At 41.2% G+C, this 17825-nt stretch overlaps 2 protein-coding genes across 2 annotated transcripts in view; one reads left to right on the top strand and one right to left on the bottom strand.

Moving 5' to 3' along the window:
* The first annotated feature begins 23 nt into the window (after positions 1-23).
* Positions 24-3496, top strand: LOC122980137 (protein disulfide isomerase Creld1). Its single transcript, XM_044347873.1, has 6 exons — positions 24-702; positions 1261-1469; positions 1571-1654; positions 2132-2227; positions 2362-2502; positions 2594-3496. Exons 2-6 carry the CDS (start codon positions 1298-1300, stop codon positions 2812-2814), a joined length of 714 nt encoding a protein of 237 aa, XP_044203808.1. The 5' UTR covers positions 24-702; positions 1261-1297; the 3' UTR covers positions 2815-3496.
* Positions 3497-4079: 583 nt separating this feature from the next.
* erc2 (ELKS/RAB6-interacting/CAST family member 2) overlaps positions 4080-17825 on the bottom strand; it is a 42704-nt gene continuing 28958 nt past the window's right edge. The window contains 8 exon segments of the mRNA XM_044347848.1: positions 4080-8070; positions 8178-8359; positions 8490-8557; positions 9844-10040; positions 10042-10488; positions 11555-11702; positions 12486-12646; positions 12722-12845. Of these exon segments, the coding sequence (XP_044203783.1) occupies positions 8044-8070; positions 8178-8359; positions 8490-8557; positions 9844-10040; positions 10042-10488; positions 11555-11702; positions 12486-12646; positions 12722-12845 (1354 nt within the window). The 3' untranslated portion in view covers positions 4080-8043.

Raw genomic sequence — 17825 nt, 5'->3', positions numbered from 1 at the left:
CTGCTCTCCTGAGTATTTACAACACCAGGATGGTGTATGATGGGGTCTCAAAATAAACTAAAGTAGCAAAGTCAACATAATGAAGGGACATATCACCCATTTCAACAGTGTGGCTCATATTAAAAAGTTTTTGGACAACAATGGAGCGCTATGGCTCAAAGCTATATCAAGCAATACTTGTTGGTAGGATCAATTCATTCGTTTGCTTTTCATGAGGTTTGTTGAATGTAAGAAAAAACGTGAAATATGACCAGACTTATCCTTTAAGCTGCAAAATGTTTAACCTAAACTCCTGCAGACTAATTATATCCATGTGCAGTAAGTCTGTCAACACCTCCTATAAATAAATAGACTTATTTTTGTGCGTGGCGGATATCGGATCATGATTGGTCGTCTCTCACTGCAGGGCGGATGGATCTAATTGGTGCAAATCGGTGTCAGTTTAAGCACACAAAGAGGTGCTTGTTAAGAACGTCATGACATTCTGGAGGGGCGGTGCGTAGAGGCCGCTACATGCTCCGCCCGCTCGGGCTGTTCGGGTACTAGTCGGATAGAAGCTTGAAAGAGTGTCTTGGCTGCGTTCACTGCTTTTTAAACTTTAAAGAGTTCACAGTTGGTCGACGGACACAGAGGAGGGAAGGAAAACACCGAAGTCATCTAGACTTCATGTCAAGGTCCACTTCAATGGCTGTTATGTTGACTGTAAGTTCATGTTTTATTATATGGCGTTAAAATCTACTATGAATGTGACGCACATTTTCTAAATCAGCCTATAGGCTATTTAATATGGTTTGAAATAGACATGTACAGCTAATAAAAAAAACATTGGAAAAGGTTTAGAAACATTATGAAGAAAGTATCAAAGTTAAACAAAATCCCCTTAAAAAAACTTATTATTATTAAATTATAAAGAAAGTCTACACTTGTGTCATCATCAGGCTATATTTGGCTATATTTTAGGGACATGGTGTCATTGTTTTTTCACTATGAAGTAACAGCCGGGCAGAAACTGACATATATTTGCCAACTTATTGAAATGATACTGTTATATTCAATTTATCAAATTTCCTCCCAATGACACACAATTTGCCACAAACAGACTCAGACTCCAAAATGTCTTCTTGGAGCCTCGATTGCACGATCTCAAGGGATAATGACATATGCTAAACTATATTTAGGGAGCTTTTTAAAATAATAATAATAATAATTCATATACTTTCAAGCATCATTTAACAAACCTGGATGTGATATTTTGGAAAGAGATAAACAGCTTCATCTTCTGGACCAGCTGGGACAGATGGGAGTGAGGATGCTTCACAGGAAGCTGCTGCAGACTGCTTGGCTGTGTTTTCTGCTGGCTGTTCAGGTGCACAGCTGCCCAGATACCTGCAGCAAGTGTTCAGGCCCTGAAAATGACCAGTGTGTGGAATGCAGAGCAGGATGGACGCTCCATAATAACATCTGTGTAGGTACTGTATGCAGAGGTTTGTGCATGAGTCTGGAAATCATGGTATATGGATGCCATAAGACGGACTAATGATTGAATATATGTGTTTTTGATCTGTTTCAGACATTGATGAGTGCGGCACTGAGCTGGGCAACTGTCCTCCCAGCAGCTACTGCTATAATACAGAAGGTTCCTTTGAGTGCAGAGGTCAGTGGTTTATGACTGGTCTAAAAGAAACAATATAGAAGTTAAATTGATGAACTGAAAGTCTCCCTCCACTCAGAAATGTGTTTTTCTTCTTGTTACTTCAGTTGGATATTTTGTGATACTGTATAAAACAATAAGAAGCAGGAAATCCTGTTGGAAAAAGTTGGAACCAGAAAATGATTTTTTTTTGCATTTTTACTTGACATATTTGTTTAACAATAAATCAATTCTTAACTTCTGTTTTCTATTACTTTTCCATCAGTCGTTTCAGCACTAATTCAGGGAAACATCTATATGGTTTCATACAGCATCACTGTGTGTTCTGTCCGGTGCAGTTGTAGTTTTGTACTGTGCACAACGGAGTAGCTCCACGTTAAATATTTCTACCTGTCTGATCTGCTCTCATACTGTATACAGTGTTTTGACAGTACAGTGCAGTCTGTAATTGAAGATATTACATGGTCCCTCTTTCCACAGACTGTGACCCGGCCTGTGTGGGCTGTATGGGTAATGGACCAGCACGCTGCAGGAAGTGTGCCTCTGGGTACAGACTGACAGGGTCCAAGTGCTTGGGTAATTTCATATAAGAGAATGTTTTTTAATTATTATTTCACCTGCATTAATTCATTATGTGCCTCTGAAGAGCAGCAGCAATCTACAAGTCTCTGGTGAGATTATAGCATACAGTATGTCTTTGTTTCTCTCAGATGTAGATGAATGTAGTGACAGGGTACTTGCCTGCCATGGTCTGAATGAGATTTGTACCAACACCGAAGGCTCTTTCCGCTGCATCTGTGTTGACGGATTCATCCGCAAGGACAGTGTTTGTGTGAAGAAACAGCTGCTTAGTGAGTGATGTCTCAACTCGCCATAGACACACATGAACATGTGAACACATAAACCCACTGCAACTTTTCACACGTGCATCTTCCTCTGCAGGTGTTGAGGAGAAAGGCCTGTTTGAGGATATCCAGGATGAGGAGGTAGAGGTGCTGCAGCAGATGTTCTTTGGGGTGGTGCTTTGTGCTCTGGCCACAATGGCTGCTAAAGGAGATTTGGTCTACACATCTCTATTCATGGGAGCAGTGGCAGCCATGGCAGGCTACTGGCTCTCTGACAGGGGAGACCGATTGTTAGACAGCTTCCTAAAGGGACGTTAAAGCTCAGCACGGTCTGTGGAAGCACAAAAAGGGGATTTCGCACTAAAAACATTGAAGCTTTGGAAGATAAACACTGTATTTGGCAAACTCAGACTGCTAAAGCCTCATATTAACTTCAGCTCAACTTTAGAATGCAATTTTATACTGAACGAGGACTGTAGATTTTGTCCCCATCACTTTAAGAAGGGATCTCTTTGTAGGTAGTATGGAGAGGAAGAACAATTACAGCGGCTAAAAACAATCAGACTTAAATGTGAACTGATCCTTTAACCTCCATACTTCCAATAAAGAGTGACACACAACCGTCTTCCCTGCAGTGGATGAGACAGTCCCAAACGGGGCTGCAGTTTGTTGTACTGAGCTGGAAATAAGCCATGAATGAGTTGCACTTTTTTGTATTTTAACTTTTGAAGTAGCTCCCTTGTTGTGGCCGCTGAAGCAACCAACATTTGCCAGGTGTGGCTTTAATAAAGAAGAATTTACAGCATGAATTTATACATCTGTCTGTTTGTGTGTGAGCATATACCATGTAGTATATTTGCTTCTTATACTGTATAAATCACACTGTATTTGTACTGCAAAAAAAACACTTTTGATGTTGTAACCCCGTTTCTTGATGTGCACATTGATGTGTATTTCTTAACACTGAAATAAATACTGTATGCCGTTTTGACAGACTTTATACTCAGGATTCTTCTTTTATCATTTTACAGGGCCCTGAAATTGTTAATGCTACCTTATTATTTAAAAAAAAATACTTTAATAATCAGGTAGTCTCATTGAGATTGAGATCTCTTTTTCAAGAGAGACCTGAGAACAAGAAACATAATTAAACAAGCACACAACCAGCAAACAGAAACTCTAATATAGCCTTACAGAATATAGAAATCCAAGACTTTCTGATGGTTATTCTCAAAGCTTTTGACATAGTAGGCAAAGCAAATATGTGAGAGTATCAATTATTAGCATACACACAGAGTGGAATTTCAGTGATGGAGGTAGAAAAGTTATTTAAATTAGCAAAAAATAATTGCTATTCTAAACACATTATAATTTATGCTGGTTACACTACAGGATGAAATTATTACAAAGTTTCAAAAGTAATAATATGGGTATGATATTGGAACTGATATGAAACATTTTTATTACCAGTTATGCATTATTATTAGTATACAGAGTTTATATTATTAGTGGTAGACAGTATTGGATTTAGCTACTTAGAGTTAACTCATTTTAATTTACACTTTAAAAAAATCACAAACAGAGACAGAAAGAAAGTCACCTTTATTTGATGGATATAAACAAGCTGGCCAACACTCAATAGTAATATTCTGATACAGCACATACAATAGCAAACTGGGGCACTGAGGACAGCCTCCTAGGTTAAAAAACAGAAAACATTACAGAGTATCCATGCTTCATTCAAAACTTTTACTCAGTCTCACTTTTTTTTCTGGGGACTTCCTCTGATAAAGTTTTTTTAAATAGATTTTCCTCTTATGCATTTGTAACACACACACACACACACACACACACAAACAGACAGACAGAGACACACACATCCAGACATACAGACACACACACAGCCATAAAACAAGAAACGCATTGTGCACACACGCTCACACACACACACACACACACACACACACACACACACACACACACACACACATCTCTCTTTTTCTGAATACATTTACACCAGCAACCCCAAAAACATGCTGCACTCTCACAAAACTGCACAGGCTGTCTACTAAGGGGACACAGTAAGTGAGACACACATCACTCTCAAACACAACATCACACCGTCACAATGCACGATGCGGATGCAATTAATGTATGAGGAATGATGCTTCATGGGAAATTAGGTCACGTTCACACAAGTAAATCATTCAGCATGCTGGACACTCACATTTAACTTGTTCCTAGGTCTTTACTGTACAGCTCAAAACATTTACTTATACAAATAGTACAGTCTCAAACTGGCATATTCAATAAGCTGAAACAATAGAAAATATAAAGCTAACTTAAATACAAAAAAATGAATAAAAAAAGTAAACGCAATATTTGTTCCGTCAAACAAAAATGTTTCTGGCATTGGTCACAGTGATTTGTTTGATCCATAGTTTTCAGCAACATACAATAAAAGAAAAAAAAAAACCTGTATACAACAATAAAGTGAAAATGTGGTTTAGGCTTTTTATACTTTTTTTTTTTTTTAAAGGCCCTTGAAAATGACTGGTGAAACCGCAGGCCTTTCACCACGAGTTTATGCCTTTCTACACAGCTGCTTCTAGACACAGATGCAAACTTGACTTCTTGACTCCGCCTCACACCCCGTGCAGGGTGTCAGTCATTCACGACCAGGATTATTAAAGTACGTCTAAGCCCAGGAAACCAGCCCCAGCCTCTAAGCCTCTGTGTCTCCTAAACTTTTCAACACAACGGTTGAGAAATCGCTCTGCATAGAGAACAGGAGATTATCCTTACATCATCACTTTCAGTTGGCACGTTATGTAAAAATCAGCATGCATGGGCACAATTGAAATGTTCCATGTTTTCTACCATGTAAATCATATATGCTATTTCATGGTAGGAGAACCCCCTACTTCAAGTATTCAGTAGATAAGGACCTGAAAATGGAGGATTCACACTCCGCCCCCCTGATGGTGAAGTGAGAGGATTTTTGCTCCTCTGTCTGTTTGCATTGTCTTCCCTTCTTTTCTTTTTTTTTTAATCCAAATTAGGAGATTTGTAAACACAAACACCAAGGTTTCACACAATCTGGCGATTCTTGGTCAGTGACAGGAGCTGTAAGGTTCATGTGGGAAGCAGACTAAGATGATGCATGGATCATCTTCAGTTTGTGGAACATGGGACGATGGGGGGAAAAGACATTTATATACAACAATCAACACTTGGCCATATAAGGGAGTCACACAGGCACCATGAGGGGAGGGAGAGGAAGAGATGGGGGGGGGGGTTAGTAACAGTCTAATTCTTTTTGCCACTATACTGTAACGACGTGTGTTGGTTTTTCTACTTAATCAGCTGTCACGGTCACATACGTCACCACTTCTTTTTACAAGACGACGACGACAACGACAAACACTCGAAAGAAATGCATCCTGACAGAGTCACTCAAACCTCCACTTGGATGTTAATAGTGATAGTCCTCACTCACAAGTGCAAGTTCCTGACTGCTATGTACAGCAGACATAATCTCATTGCTACTTATGTGAGCTGCAAAATATATATATATATATATTTTTTATTCTAAGTTGTCACCACAGGCCAAGTGGTCTTCAACTGAGTGTCAACAAATGTTTTCACAATAAGAAAGGAATGTAATAATGTCATCTTTACTAGACTTCTAGATAGATTTGGATACGCTTCTCTATTTCCCATAAGCTCTTTGTTTTTTTTCTCGGGCTGTCCTGTATTTTCAGACAGGGAATGTTAACTTGCTGCTGAGGGGTTTTCTCACAATGTACAAATCAGAGGAAAATCACTCCACTCAACGCTCTAAATAAGACATCTCTCTGACCTCCAGCCAGTTAGAAAAATAACCATGAAGAAAAAACATAGATTATCTCGTCAGTTTGAAACGATTTTCTGACCACGTATAGACACACTCTATAGATTTCTCTCTATATGTATAATATATGCATATCTATCATATATGTGTACAGTTTTTTTATGAGGCACAGGCCACCTTGTTGAGAAGGAGAAAACAAGTCACTATGTTTAGGGAGGTCACACAGACTACTGCTGGAAGAGGAGTATTACAAGGGAGGGGGAGCAGGAGCATACTGTAGGTCAGAGACTGTGTCAATGGCACAAATAGACCTGCAGGGAAAACATCTACTGAACACCGCCTCCACTTCATAGTCTATTATGATATTTATAGTAGCAGTATTCGTAGAGGGAAATCACCTCTGCGTGGGTCTTGTAGTGATCGTCGCTCACAAAGCTCCCCGTTGTCAAATCGTATGTACAAAGCAATCTTCTACAGTTGTTTATGAAGCCCGTTGTGGGATCGAGTCCCTCTACTGTAAAAGGACGAAAAGATGCTCTTGATCAGATCTCCATTTAGTTTGAGCACCAGCAGAAGCACCATTAGTAAAAATTCCTGCAACACGGAGGAGGTGCATAGGTGCATAGACTCGGAAACTCAAAATAATCTGACTGATGAATATTTTCTGACCACTCTCTTGGCCGCTCTGATTGGATGGTTAATTACACTTTGATCAACTGGAGTAAAGATGGTAAATAAAAAAATGTATTCACTCTACATCGTCATCTGCATAGATTGATTTTTTTTTTTACTACTTCTGATTAAAATGAGGTAACATGAAGAGAAACATTGATGGCAACCACAGCCTTAAGGCCAAAACAAGCCCAAGAACTGGAGGGCCCCACTCATGCAGCTTGGGAAATCCCAGATGCTGCAGGCGAGGCTAAAGGCATGCTCAGTCAGCTCAAAGCTCTTTCTTTTGCCAACAAAAAACAAACAAACACAAACAAAAAAACAGAAAACATAAAACCACTCAAATCTAGGGTGTGTGGAACATACTAGACTCTACGTGGTTTTGGGGAAAAAGCAAGCATCACTTTTAGAGATGCTGAACATGAGCTTCTCTAGAAAGGTGTGGTGGGTGGGACATGTATAAAGGTAAAAAAGAGGTCACTGTGTGCTACAAAGGGTAAATATAGCTCATCAACACAATTAGGTAATAAACAACAGAAGACATTCTGCACACTAAAGGTCATGGTAGCCAGGTAGAGGGGTCAGATGTCACCAGGTGGGTCAGCAGGGCAGTGAGTCAGGCGGGTGAGACAACCAGAGCCAGAGGAGCCAGTCAGGCAGGTGAAACAGACAGCAAGACGACCATGATCTTGAACCAATCAGAGGCAGAAGGATGAAGAAAAAAATACTGGGCTGGCAGGGTGGAGACAGTCATGAGATCTCTGACGGGAGGATCAAGAGGGGCGTCATTGGCCTGTAGAGGTGGAGTGTTCAGCAGGTGACGGACAGGTGAGGTGACTTCTGTGAGACCTCTGTGGCAGAGATATGCGGGGCCGCCATCTTGATCACATGCCTGTTCCGAGTGAGAAACTGACACAGAGCACATCTGTCTCTCCATCAACATCAACATCTGTCTCTTTCAATCCAATTCTGTCCTGTATGTGTGGTCCTGTATGGAGGAAGTGGAGAAAGCCTGCTCTTCTTCACACAAAGAAGAGGTCCCACGTTACCTGGAGCAGAAAGTGAAGAAGATCATACTGTAAGCTGCAGTTTGGAAATGTATTTTTAATAACTAAATCCATTCTTTTTGGTGCACAGTTATACAATGTGTTATTACCTGCTCAGCTGTCAGTCTCCCTGCCTGACCTGCACACCTCAGTGCCCCCTCTGCTTCCCCGTAAAAAAAAAAGGTCCCATTGCTGAGTGTTGATTGAGTGGAGGTAATAAATGTTTGGTCTGGTAGTTGTAGTGTTTCAACATCATGGCATGGCTGTGCTCCTCCAGTAGTGACTGAATCATCTGAATAAATCAACACCAAACAATCCAGACATCATGCAGCTGTTACAAAACGTGTTACAGCAAACACTACAAGCAAAAAAAGGAAGTTAAGAACTATAAAGTGGAAAAAGTAAGTAAGAATACATCTCACCCCTCAAAACAATATTAGAGCTTTGGTTGTTACAGCAAGGATTATGCCCATATGCCCTCCTCATCATCCTGTTGTTGGAAGTGTTACAGGCCAGCAGTAGAGACACACATGGAGGAAAGTAGACAGAAACTGGAGTCAGTGCTGATCAAAAGACATCACTAGCACAGCAGGCAGCGTGATAGGAAAATAAGCATATTTTAAGGCAAGATTCAGAGAAAGGATTAATGAACTAAGAGCTAGTGTGCTCTTCAGGGTGTTATTGCCAATTTGTTACAGTGGTGCTCTGGGCACAGATTTTACAGGAGTGTATCAAAGCAACATAATGATGTGAGCATTGTGAGCATGCACTACTGTACATATCTTAACTACAGGAAACTATGCGTTCAATTAATCTGCCACTTATTTTCGCAATTAATCTTTTGGTCTAAAAAAATGCCCCTCACGCTTTCCCAGAGCAAAGTCAACAAAGTCAAGTGACAAATCCACATAATATTACTAATAATCCAATAGTATTGCTGATTAATTTTCTGATGACTGACTAATTGATTAATCGACTAATTGTTTTGGCTTTACAGGAGGGCTGCTGTCCAGTGGCTGATTTGACAGTAATTTGTTTGCTAGCTCTTACAGCTGAGCCGATACGTCAACATAGACTATTTTAGCTTATCACAGATATATTTGTATTGGTGTAAATTTTAGCCAGTAACAAGGAACTGCAGAAGTGCCAAAAATATATTTGTGGTTATTTTGTCTCCATTACATATTGCAGTTTGTCCACCAGGGAGCACTTACTATTGTTTATTTTTCAGCTGTGAAGTGTCTGGCTCAGGAGATATTAGAGATGTGCTAGTATACCGTTTTTACTAGATATACTGTGTGAATTTACAGTGAAACATTCTGATGGTATCAATACCGCCAACCATTTCTATTACCGTCATTACAGTGATTATGGTCATTTTTAGAGGACACTGTAAACACAGAGCAGATCTGCCTTCAGCAGCAGTTTTATTTTATTTAGCCACAAGTGAGGAGCTTTCTACTGGTCGCACACATCACACATTACAGTTTAAACTGTTTTTGATGAGATTCCTCATAGAGTCCAACAAAGCTGCAATATACAGACCACTGTTAGAACTAATAGTAGTATTTCAGGATGCTTTGATCATGATAATACCATTTACTGTGATATTTTTACCTACGATAATCATAGCATGAAAAGCTAATTTGTAAACAATGTCAAAAATGTCAAAAATGTGAATTGAATCATTTCAAGATTTAGTCATGACCATTAAATCAACCACTGAAAAAAAAAGATGATATTAAATAACACTGATGATGTGGAAAAACATCTAACCTGGTCCGGGGATGGGCGATGACCAGCATGTGGGGGTCCTCGGGTAGGCCCTCCACGATGGTGGGGCGACGGGTGACGTGGATGTTGGGCGTGGTGCGGGTGTTGCGGGTGCTGTGGGTGCTGAGGATGCTGAGGATGCTGAGGATGCTGGGGATGCGGATGTTGGGGGTGTGGTCCTTGTTGGGGAGGGCCATGTGGGTGCTGAGGGTGAGGGTGCTGCGGTGGGGGATGTCCATGTGGGTGCTGTGGGGGATGCTGTGGGTGCTGTTGGTGAGGCTGTGGCGCACGTGGGTGCTGTTGGTGCTGGGGAGGAGGTTGGGGGTGCTGTGGGTGCTGTGGATGAGGAGGGTGAGGGTACTGCGGTTGCGGTTGCTGTGGATGAGGGTGCTGTGGTGGGGCCTGTTGGTGTTGTGGATGTTGTGGGTGTTGTGGGTGCTGTGGATGCTGTGGGTGCTGTGGGTGCTGTGGGTGTTGTGTGTGAGGGGCATGTGGATACGGAGGCTGCTGGGCATGTTGAGGGTGGGGATACTGGGGCTGGGTCTGAGGCTGAGGGTGCGGGGGCTGAGGCTGGGCGTGGTGAGGACCATGTGGATGATATTGATCATCTTCGTAGTTGTCAGCAATCAGCTTCATTCTGCTTTGTGTCTGTAGGAAGAGGAAACTGGTCAGTGCAGGAATCAAAAAGAACATATGTAGGTCCCTCATGAGCATCTGATGAATGAATGGAGCAGCACAAGCACATATTTAAAGTACATATACATGGGTGGACAGAAAAAAAGGAACACCTTACATGTTATGCAACCACTGCAATATCCTGGACTCTCAGCTAGTTGCCTATAGGGATCACAGTCATTCTAGTCTTCATATTTAGCGTAAAGATACGAGAGTGATATTGATCTTCTCATCTCTACTGCAAATAAGCACATTTCCCAAAATGTCAAACTATTCCTTTAAGTGTATCTCAGTGAGTGCTGATGTGGGTATACTTGTAACTGCTCTTTCCCATTTGTCTTGATGCAAATGCCGTCATGATTTTTGGATACTAATAATATGTGTATCTACTTTTGTAGCTTACTTCAGTTTTAGTATCTTTCAGTTCATGTTAAATGTAAATTCATTGCAAAAACAGTTAAACAAGTGACTTCTGTCATGTTATATATCAATTAGCAGTATGTGTTAGCTTTTACAGATGTACCGTAAGGGTCGAGGGGCAACTTACAGAGACACAAAGAAGCCATATTGTCAATAACGGAACTGACGGTGTATAAATCATACCAGAATCGTAGACTTGAGATTAATGTCACAGAATTGACAACTTAAGACTTGACTCCCTAAAGACTTGACAACCTGAATATTACATTATTAGGCCTATGAATTGGACGGGTGTTCCCTCAGCTATTTGAAACACACTATGATAGCAAAATATTCCAAATGTTAATGGCCATAATTTCCTAATGAAATCTTGGAACTTGACTCGCCCCAAAACACGTAAAAACAGCTCTGGCTCATACTGCAAAATGATGACATTTGGGAAAAGCCAAAACTGCAAAGAGGATCAGTGGCTATGCGTGTGTACCACCCCCCTGTAGATGAAATGGAAAAAATGGCTAGCTGCCTTGTGCAGCTATATTTTTCATTTTGATTAACGTTGCCTTGGCAACCAGCTACAGTGCAGAGAGAATATCCCTTGACATTTCACTGCAGTACTAACGTGTTGTTTGAGCTGGTGCATCAGTTTGTCCCGTTCCCTCTTGAGGGCCAGCACCTCCTCTTGGGTCTTCTTTTTATTGGAGGCAGACAGTTCCAGCAGTGCAATATTAGCATCTTTCTCACTGATGGCTGCCAGCAGAGCTTGTTGTCTGAAAAAGAAGAAGAACATTATGGCATCAGCAAATGTATTCTATAAAATAGAGAGAACATTAAATAAAAAGGTGGCCAATTCATGAGTCTCTTTTAACTAAAGAACTGCATCAGTTCAATTTAACTACATCAATGTCAAATGTTGTCTGAGTGCAACTAAAACTACTGATGGCTAAGATCCAGCTTCAAAGGAGTCAGGTGATGATCAATGACACAAGTCCAGACACTCAAAAATAAGATTGCTTTGTTCTCCTCTAAAGGATGACATAAAATTAGCCTTGCAACTCAGACTACATCACTAATGCTCACTTCTCACTGTGATTTAAAGAAACAGTTTGACACTCTGCTTATTTCCTCTCTTGCTAAAAGTTAGATCATTGAGAAGACTGATAGCACTCGCATGTCTATACGCTAAATATGAAGCTACAGCCTGCAGTCAGTTATCTTAGCCTGGCAGAAAGACTCAAAGCAAACTATTTCTTTAAGTCGGTAACATATCTTCTGAGAATTGAGTAAGCCTGACTAGATACACAATGCACTCATAAGCTATGAAAGTGTAATTGATGATGCAGCTTTAATTTAAACAAGCTGTTTTTTGTTGAAGCATGCCCTATTCCTCATCTCAAATTCATTTCAAATCTTTTGGTGGATAGTTTAGGGTGAAATACAGTATCACTATTCATGGAGAACAAATTCATCTGTGGCTTTACCAGAAACACATAACGAGAAGTGAAAATGTGGGCTGGCGTTGAACGCTTAACATCAAACATCATGACACTAACTTCATCTCTAGTATCTCCTCCAGCTGTTTTCTGCGCTCTTGTCTCATGTTGGTGAGGTGGGTGTCCCTCTCCTGCAGAGACTGCTGTGTGGAGGAGAGACGTTGCTTGGTGGCGTCCAGCTCCTGCCTCGTCCTCTCCAGTGTGTTCATCAGCTCCTCCAACTGATAGACGCACATTTTGTTAGTTAAGTACTTAACCATATCAGAGGTGAACATTTCCCATTAATAAAACCATACCTTTACGTGGTGGCCACTCTCCATGGAGCTGTCCTTACGAAGGTCCTGTCCTAGGCCTTTCTTGTCCCCCTGGGGTCCCAGTTTGATATTTGGACCCTTCTTAGTCTGGTCTTTGCCTCCTTGTCTGTAAAAATCACAAATATTAAAGATCATTTTCATGCCAGTCATCATTTATATCCCACTTCTGTAATTATTGTATCATTTATCTATCAAGAAATAGAAAATATATTCTTGAGGCAATAGTGTTATATAAAAGGTAAATAAACCAGACAGTAGTGTACATGATATACTCATGTACCACAACACAAAAAACACACAAACAAGTAGAACAAGCACAGCATAATGGACAATCATTTCAGGTCCATTTTGAATGAATCAAGTTTCAAAATAGCACCAATCATGAGAGCAACATGTTGAGCATCACAGATGAATTGATAGCTTCATGTTAGAAAGAGATGAAATGACTCACAGGTTTAAGCACCAGAGTTAGCATGGGGACAGGTAGAGATGGGGGCGCGATGGGGGCAGGGGACAGTACTTACCTGGGAGCTAGACTGCAGATGGGGAGAGGAAAAGGTAGAAGAGAAGGGATGACAGGACAAGTGGAAGACACATTGGAAGCAGGAGACGAGAACACATACAGGAAAAAGTAAAAAAAAAAGAAAAAGAAAAAAAAGAGAGACATTAGAACCAGAACATAAAGAAACAACCACAAGAAAACAATAGAGGACCCAGAGGAGATCACAGTGTGTTCATTGTCAAACAACATGGGAGTTTACAAAGGCGCCTGTGACAGCAGCTGATCTGCTAATGCAGGATGCACCTTCTCTGAGAACATGAAACCATGTGCATCTGCTGCCAAGCCTGGGAGTGGCAGACATGCAGTCAGACAGGCAAAAAAAACAGCCGGGCAAAAAGAAGAAGGAACAAAGAAGACAGGTGTGAGTGCCGAGCAAAGGAGGGGAAGCCCACAGTGGTTTGACCAAGTGAGGCGAGAAGAGGGAGTGAGATAGTGAGAGATCAGGTTATGGATGCAGGGTTGGTCGGACAGAAGAGACTCGACTGAACTTGACACACTTCAGGACCAAGGGTTCAGTCTAGACCCTACCTACTACAGCACCTCACTCACTGAGTGCATGTAGACCTGGAGCACAGCAGCTCTTTTCATGCAGGCCACTAAGCTGATCATTTCCCTTAGTACCTGGTAGAGCAAGCTAAGCAGGGTGGGGTGGGACAGGTCAGGAGGGAGAGCAGGAAGGTGGGCACCGGGAGAGACCGCTTGAGAAGAGAAGGGTTGTCAGGTTATGCTACTGGGATGAAAGATGACTGAGAGTTACAGAGGGGGGAAGGGGGACGTAAGGTGAGGCGAGCAGATGGGTGACTGGAATGAGCGGGGGAAGCGTGCTCATGGCAGGAGGAGGCCTCAGCTCTACAGACGTATATTTCTTACATAAGCTACAACAAACAGCCAAAAACACAAACCGACACAAAAAAGTGTATGTGTGTGCGTCTGTGTGTGTGTTATGTGCACTAAGATATTTCAACGAAGGACACAAAGGAGGGATAGCAAGTACAGTACAGTCAACTAAAATGGATGAAAGAAGCCAGAGCTGTGCCTTAAATCACACCAAGTTTAACTTTTTACAGAGTAGAAGTGCACATTTGAGATATATGCAAATATATTTCATATGTGCTCCATGAAAACTGTGAAATTTGGTTGCTGGATCCTTGGTGTGATTGTTTTTTTATTGTGTGACTTTAGCATGCATCATTACAGAAACAGGCAACAATAGGAACCGCAGTTTGAGGTAACATCAAAGGAATACCACAGAATATATGCCTGTCTGGACATATATTGCAAAAATGATGACCAGATGTTTTATAAGCTGGCAGAAGTACAAACCTTAAAGTTTAAGGTTTGTGCTTCATATAGAATTTTAATATTGAGAGTCACACAGAAAAAGTCACATCTATGCAATTAATCTTACGCTACATTGTGTTTTAATTTGCTGATTTGTAATGTAATTCCTCATTCTGTCATCGGTGCAGAGATAGAAAGCTGTTAACAAGTCTTGCCACATACAGTTTGACAAAATAAACATGCAGCACAAACTCATGTTCAAACAGTCACGCGCTCACACAGATTGATCAAAAACGACTCATGGCAGCTATGCAAACAGTTAAACCACAAAGCAAACACATGCTAAAAGAAATAAAAGCAAACATGAATCCAGGGATCTTTGTATCGTGTGCACAGGTACAGAAATGACACCATGGACTAAAAACAGAGCCCGTCACTCTGATACAAAGATCTGTGAATCCTTTGTAGACAGCAGGCAGACTCAGGCACACAGGTGAAAACCAGATGCAGTTGCAGCAGTCGCAGTCGGAGACTTTAACCACGCAGCCGAGCTGAAGTGCCAGGGCAGAGCACTCACTTTCCCAGGAAATCCCACACCATGCCCCCTATCTGCTGGGGAGCAGCGGACACAGAAGGGAGCGGGTCAGGGGGAGCTCTGCCGCCGGGACGAGGGGTGGGGCGAGGGGCAGAGGGAGGGGGGCTGGTGTGGGGGAGGTGGAGGGGGCATAACAGAGACAGTTGCAAGGAGGACGGAGAAGAGAAACGGAGAAGGAAGACGGATTTGAGAAAGGAAATGAAGGAGGTTCAAGACCGAGGTTGAAAGTGATCAATGGCAGAGGGTAAAGAAAGGGACAGGTGGGCATGAAACGGAATATAGAAAGAGGAACAGGACAGAAACAGTGGCAAAGAAGGAGAAGAACACTCAATTAATCAAACACCACTAACAAATAAGCGTGACACTTAAACTAAGTGGGCTCTATCACTGACTGGGAAGGGAAAATATTGCTGGTTTTAACACTAAGTGGTAGGGCTGAGTCTCTATAAGTGGCAGGGGAGAGGGTTCATGTGTGGTTCTCATGCAATCCAACCAAACTTTGTCTTATCAGTTTAAATCCTGTGCAGGTGAACGACAATGGTCTCCTCCAGAAAGACGTCGGTCGAGCTAAAGCGACAAGCTGCTTGCAGTGAGGTGGGCCAAGAGCTGATGAGGCCACAAGCTGTATTTATGCGGTCCATTAACTGAAATCAGTTTGACCTCTTCCATTAAGGGGGTGACAGAGTGGCACTATGTGCTTTAATATCACATCTAACACAGTGTCACAACTATTACAGAGAGCTTTCTGGTGTATCTCAGCATGCAGCTCCAACTAATGTCCACTGAAAGGTGTGTTTCTGAGTTTATGATACAAGGCCATGACTGGATCCAGTGCAGAAGAATGTGCTGACAGACCCTTAAGATGACACATTTGTACATAAAAACATGAAATGAGAGTACAGTATATAACCAAACTGAGTGCACCCCTGGTCAATATCACTAAAATGTTATGTAATTACAAATCTTGTCCATTTAATACAATTTTGTTTGTTTTTAGACAAAACCCAAGAGCCAATTCATTTGCAAAACATGATGTTTGACTAATTAAACTATAATGAAAGGTCCACATTTAAGAATGAACTGCAACAAAAGTCAGCACACCCTTCATTAGTGAGACACCATTCTTTTATTTTTAATATCTTGTTATTTTGTTTTTATTTTTGATGGCAGATTCGATCCTCCTGGACATGGATGATACTAGTCTAGAACAAATCTGTGAAAAGATAATCTGCCACTCTTCACAGATAATTCTTTTCAGCTGCCCTTTGCTGGAGGGATTCTTTTGCTCTACTTTCCACTTTAAAATACTTTAAAAGTGTTCTACTGGATTCAAGTCATGGGACAGACTTGGCCAGGTCATACTTTTCACTTTTTTCTTCTTAAAAAACTTTTGTGTGATTTTTGCAGTGTGTTTGGGATCATTGTCATGCTGGAAAGTTCCTCTATTGCCAACCTTCTTGAGACAGGGAGGAGTCACCTTTCATTCAGTATTTAGGTGTATGAACTTGCATTCATTGTGCCATCTGTAAATGTCATCTCCTCTACACCTTTTGCACTTATGCAGCCTCATATCAGCACACTCCCACCTCCATGTTTCACAGCCGGCACTATGCAGTCACTGTGGTAGTCCTGGCCAGGTCCACACCAAACATGCTAGACCCCATCTGATCCAAACTAATTTATTTTGGTTCTATCTGACGAAAGAATATGCTGCCAATATTCATCAGGCTTCTTTTATGTTCTTTGGCAAAGTTTAATCTTGCAGTTTTGTGCTGTTTTGTGAGCAATGGTTTTCTTGGATGTCGTCCGCAGACGTTGACTTCATGCAATGTCCTTCACACTGTCTGAGCAGTCACTGAAACACCAATTTCCACAGATAATCCTTGTGCCAAGTCAGAGGCACTTGCCCATCAGTTTTCAATGCAAGATTGTGTAAATAGCAATGTCATTTCTCGAGGACGGCCACTGTGCCTTCTGTTATTGGTAGTGTGGGTCCTCCTGTATCTCCTAACTACTGCTGCAACTGTGTTTGGGCTTATGTTCAGTAGCCTTCTGATCATCTTGTATCCTCTCCCATCTTTATGAAGTCTAACAATCTGGTTTCTTACTTGTTCAGGCAATTCCTTACCATATGGAGCCATGTTGCATAAGACACAACCCAGGCCAAAATAGAGAAACTTGTGGTGTTAAAAGGTTCTTTTATAAACTTGTTCAGGTCTTTGTTGGAAGTCACAGTCACAGTAATCATTTTTGTTTCATTGGTCGCAGGTGCACTCACTTTTGTTGCACTGAGGTTGTACTTTGAGGCCTGTACTTTCAATGTAGTCTAACTTGTTTGTTTTTAATTATAAATATGATCAAATACCCTACACTTCACACTAAAAATACTATAATTATTGTTAGATGATTTGATGACAATTTTGAATCATTTAACATTTTAGTGATATTGCACAGAGGTGTACTCAGTTTTGTTATATACTGTACATACTGTTTATACAAAGGCAAATGAAATGAAAGTTCACTTAAAATATGCAGCACACACCACAGGGACCTTTAAAGCTGACAAAGTTTCAAGGGTGAGAATATAAAGCTCATAGCCTCACTGGACAAACTGTAACATACTGTATTGTTTAGGAAAAGGACATTAA

The sequence above is a fragment of the Thunnus albacares genome, chromosome 4, assembly GCF_914725855.1.
Source record: "Thunnus albacares chromosome 4, fThuAlb1.1, whole genome shotgun sequence".
Taxonomy (NCBI): Eukaryota; Metazoa; Chordata; class Actinopteri; order Scombriformes; family Scombridae; genus Thunnus; species Thunnus albacares.
The sequence above is the reverse complement of the archived record's forward strand: the minus strand, read 5'-3'. Positions and strand labels throughout refer to the sequence as shown.

Bases quoted from the DNA above. Each gene is read 5' to 3' on its own strand.
- LOC122980137 (XM_044347873.1), top strand. From the start codon at position 1,298: ATGGGAGTGAGGATGCTTCACAGGAAGCTGCTGCAGACTGCTTGGCTG. The intron at 1,470-1,570 runs GTACTGTATGCA...GATCTGTTTCAG, and splicing joins CCATAATAACATCTGTGTAG to ACATTGATGAGTGCGGCACT. The intron at 2,503-2,593 runs GTGAGTGATGTC...CTTCCTCTGCAG, and splicing joins TGTGAAGAAACAGCTGCTTA to GTGTTGAGGAGAAAGGCCTG.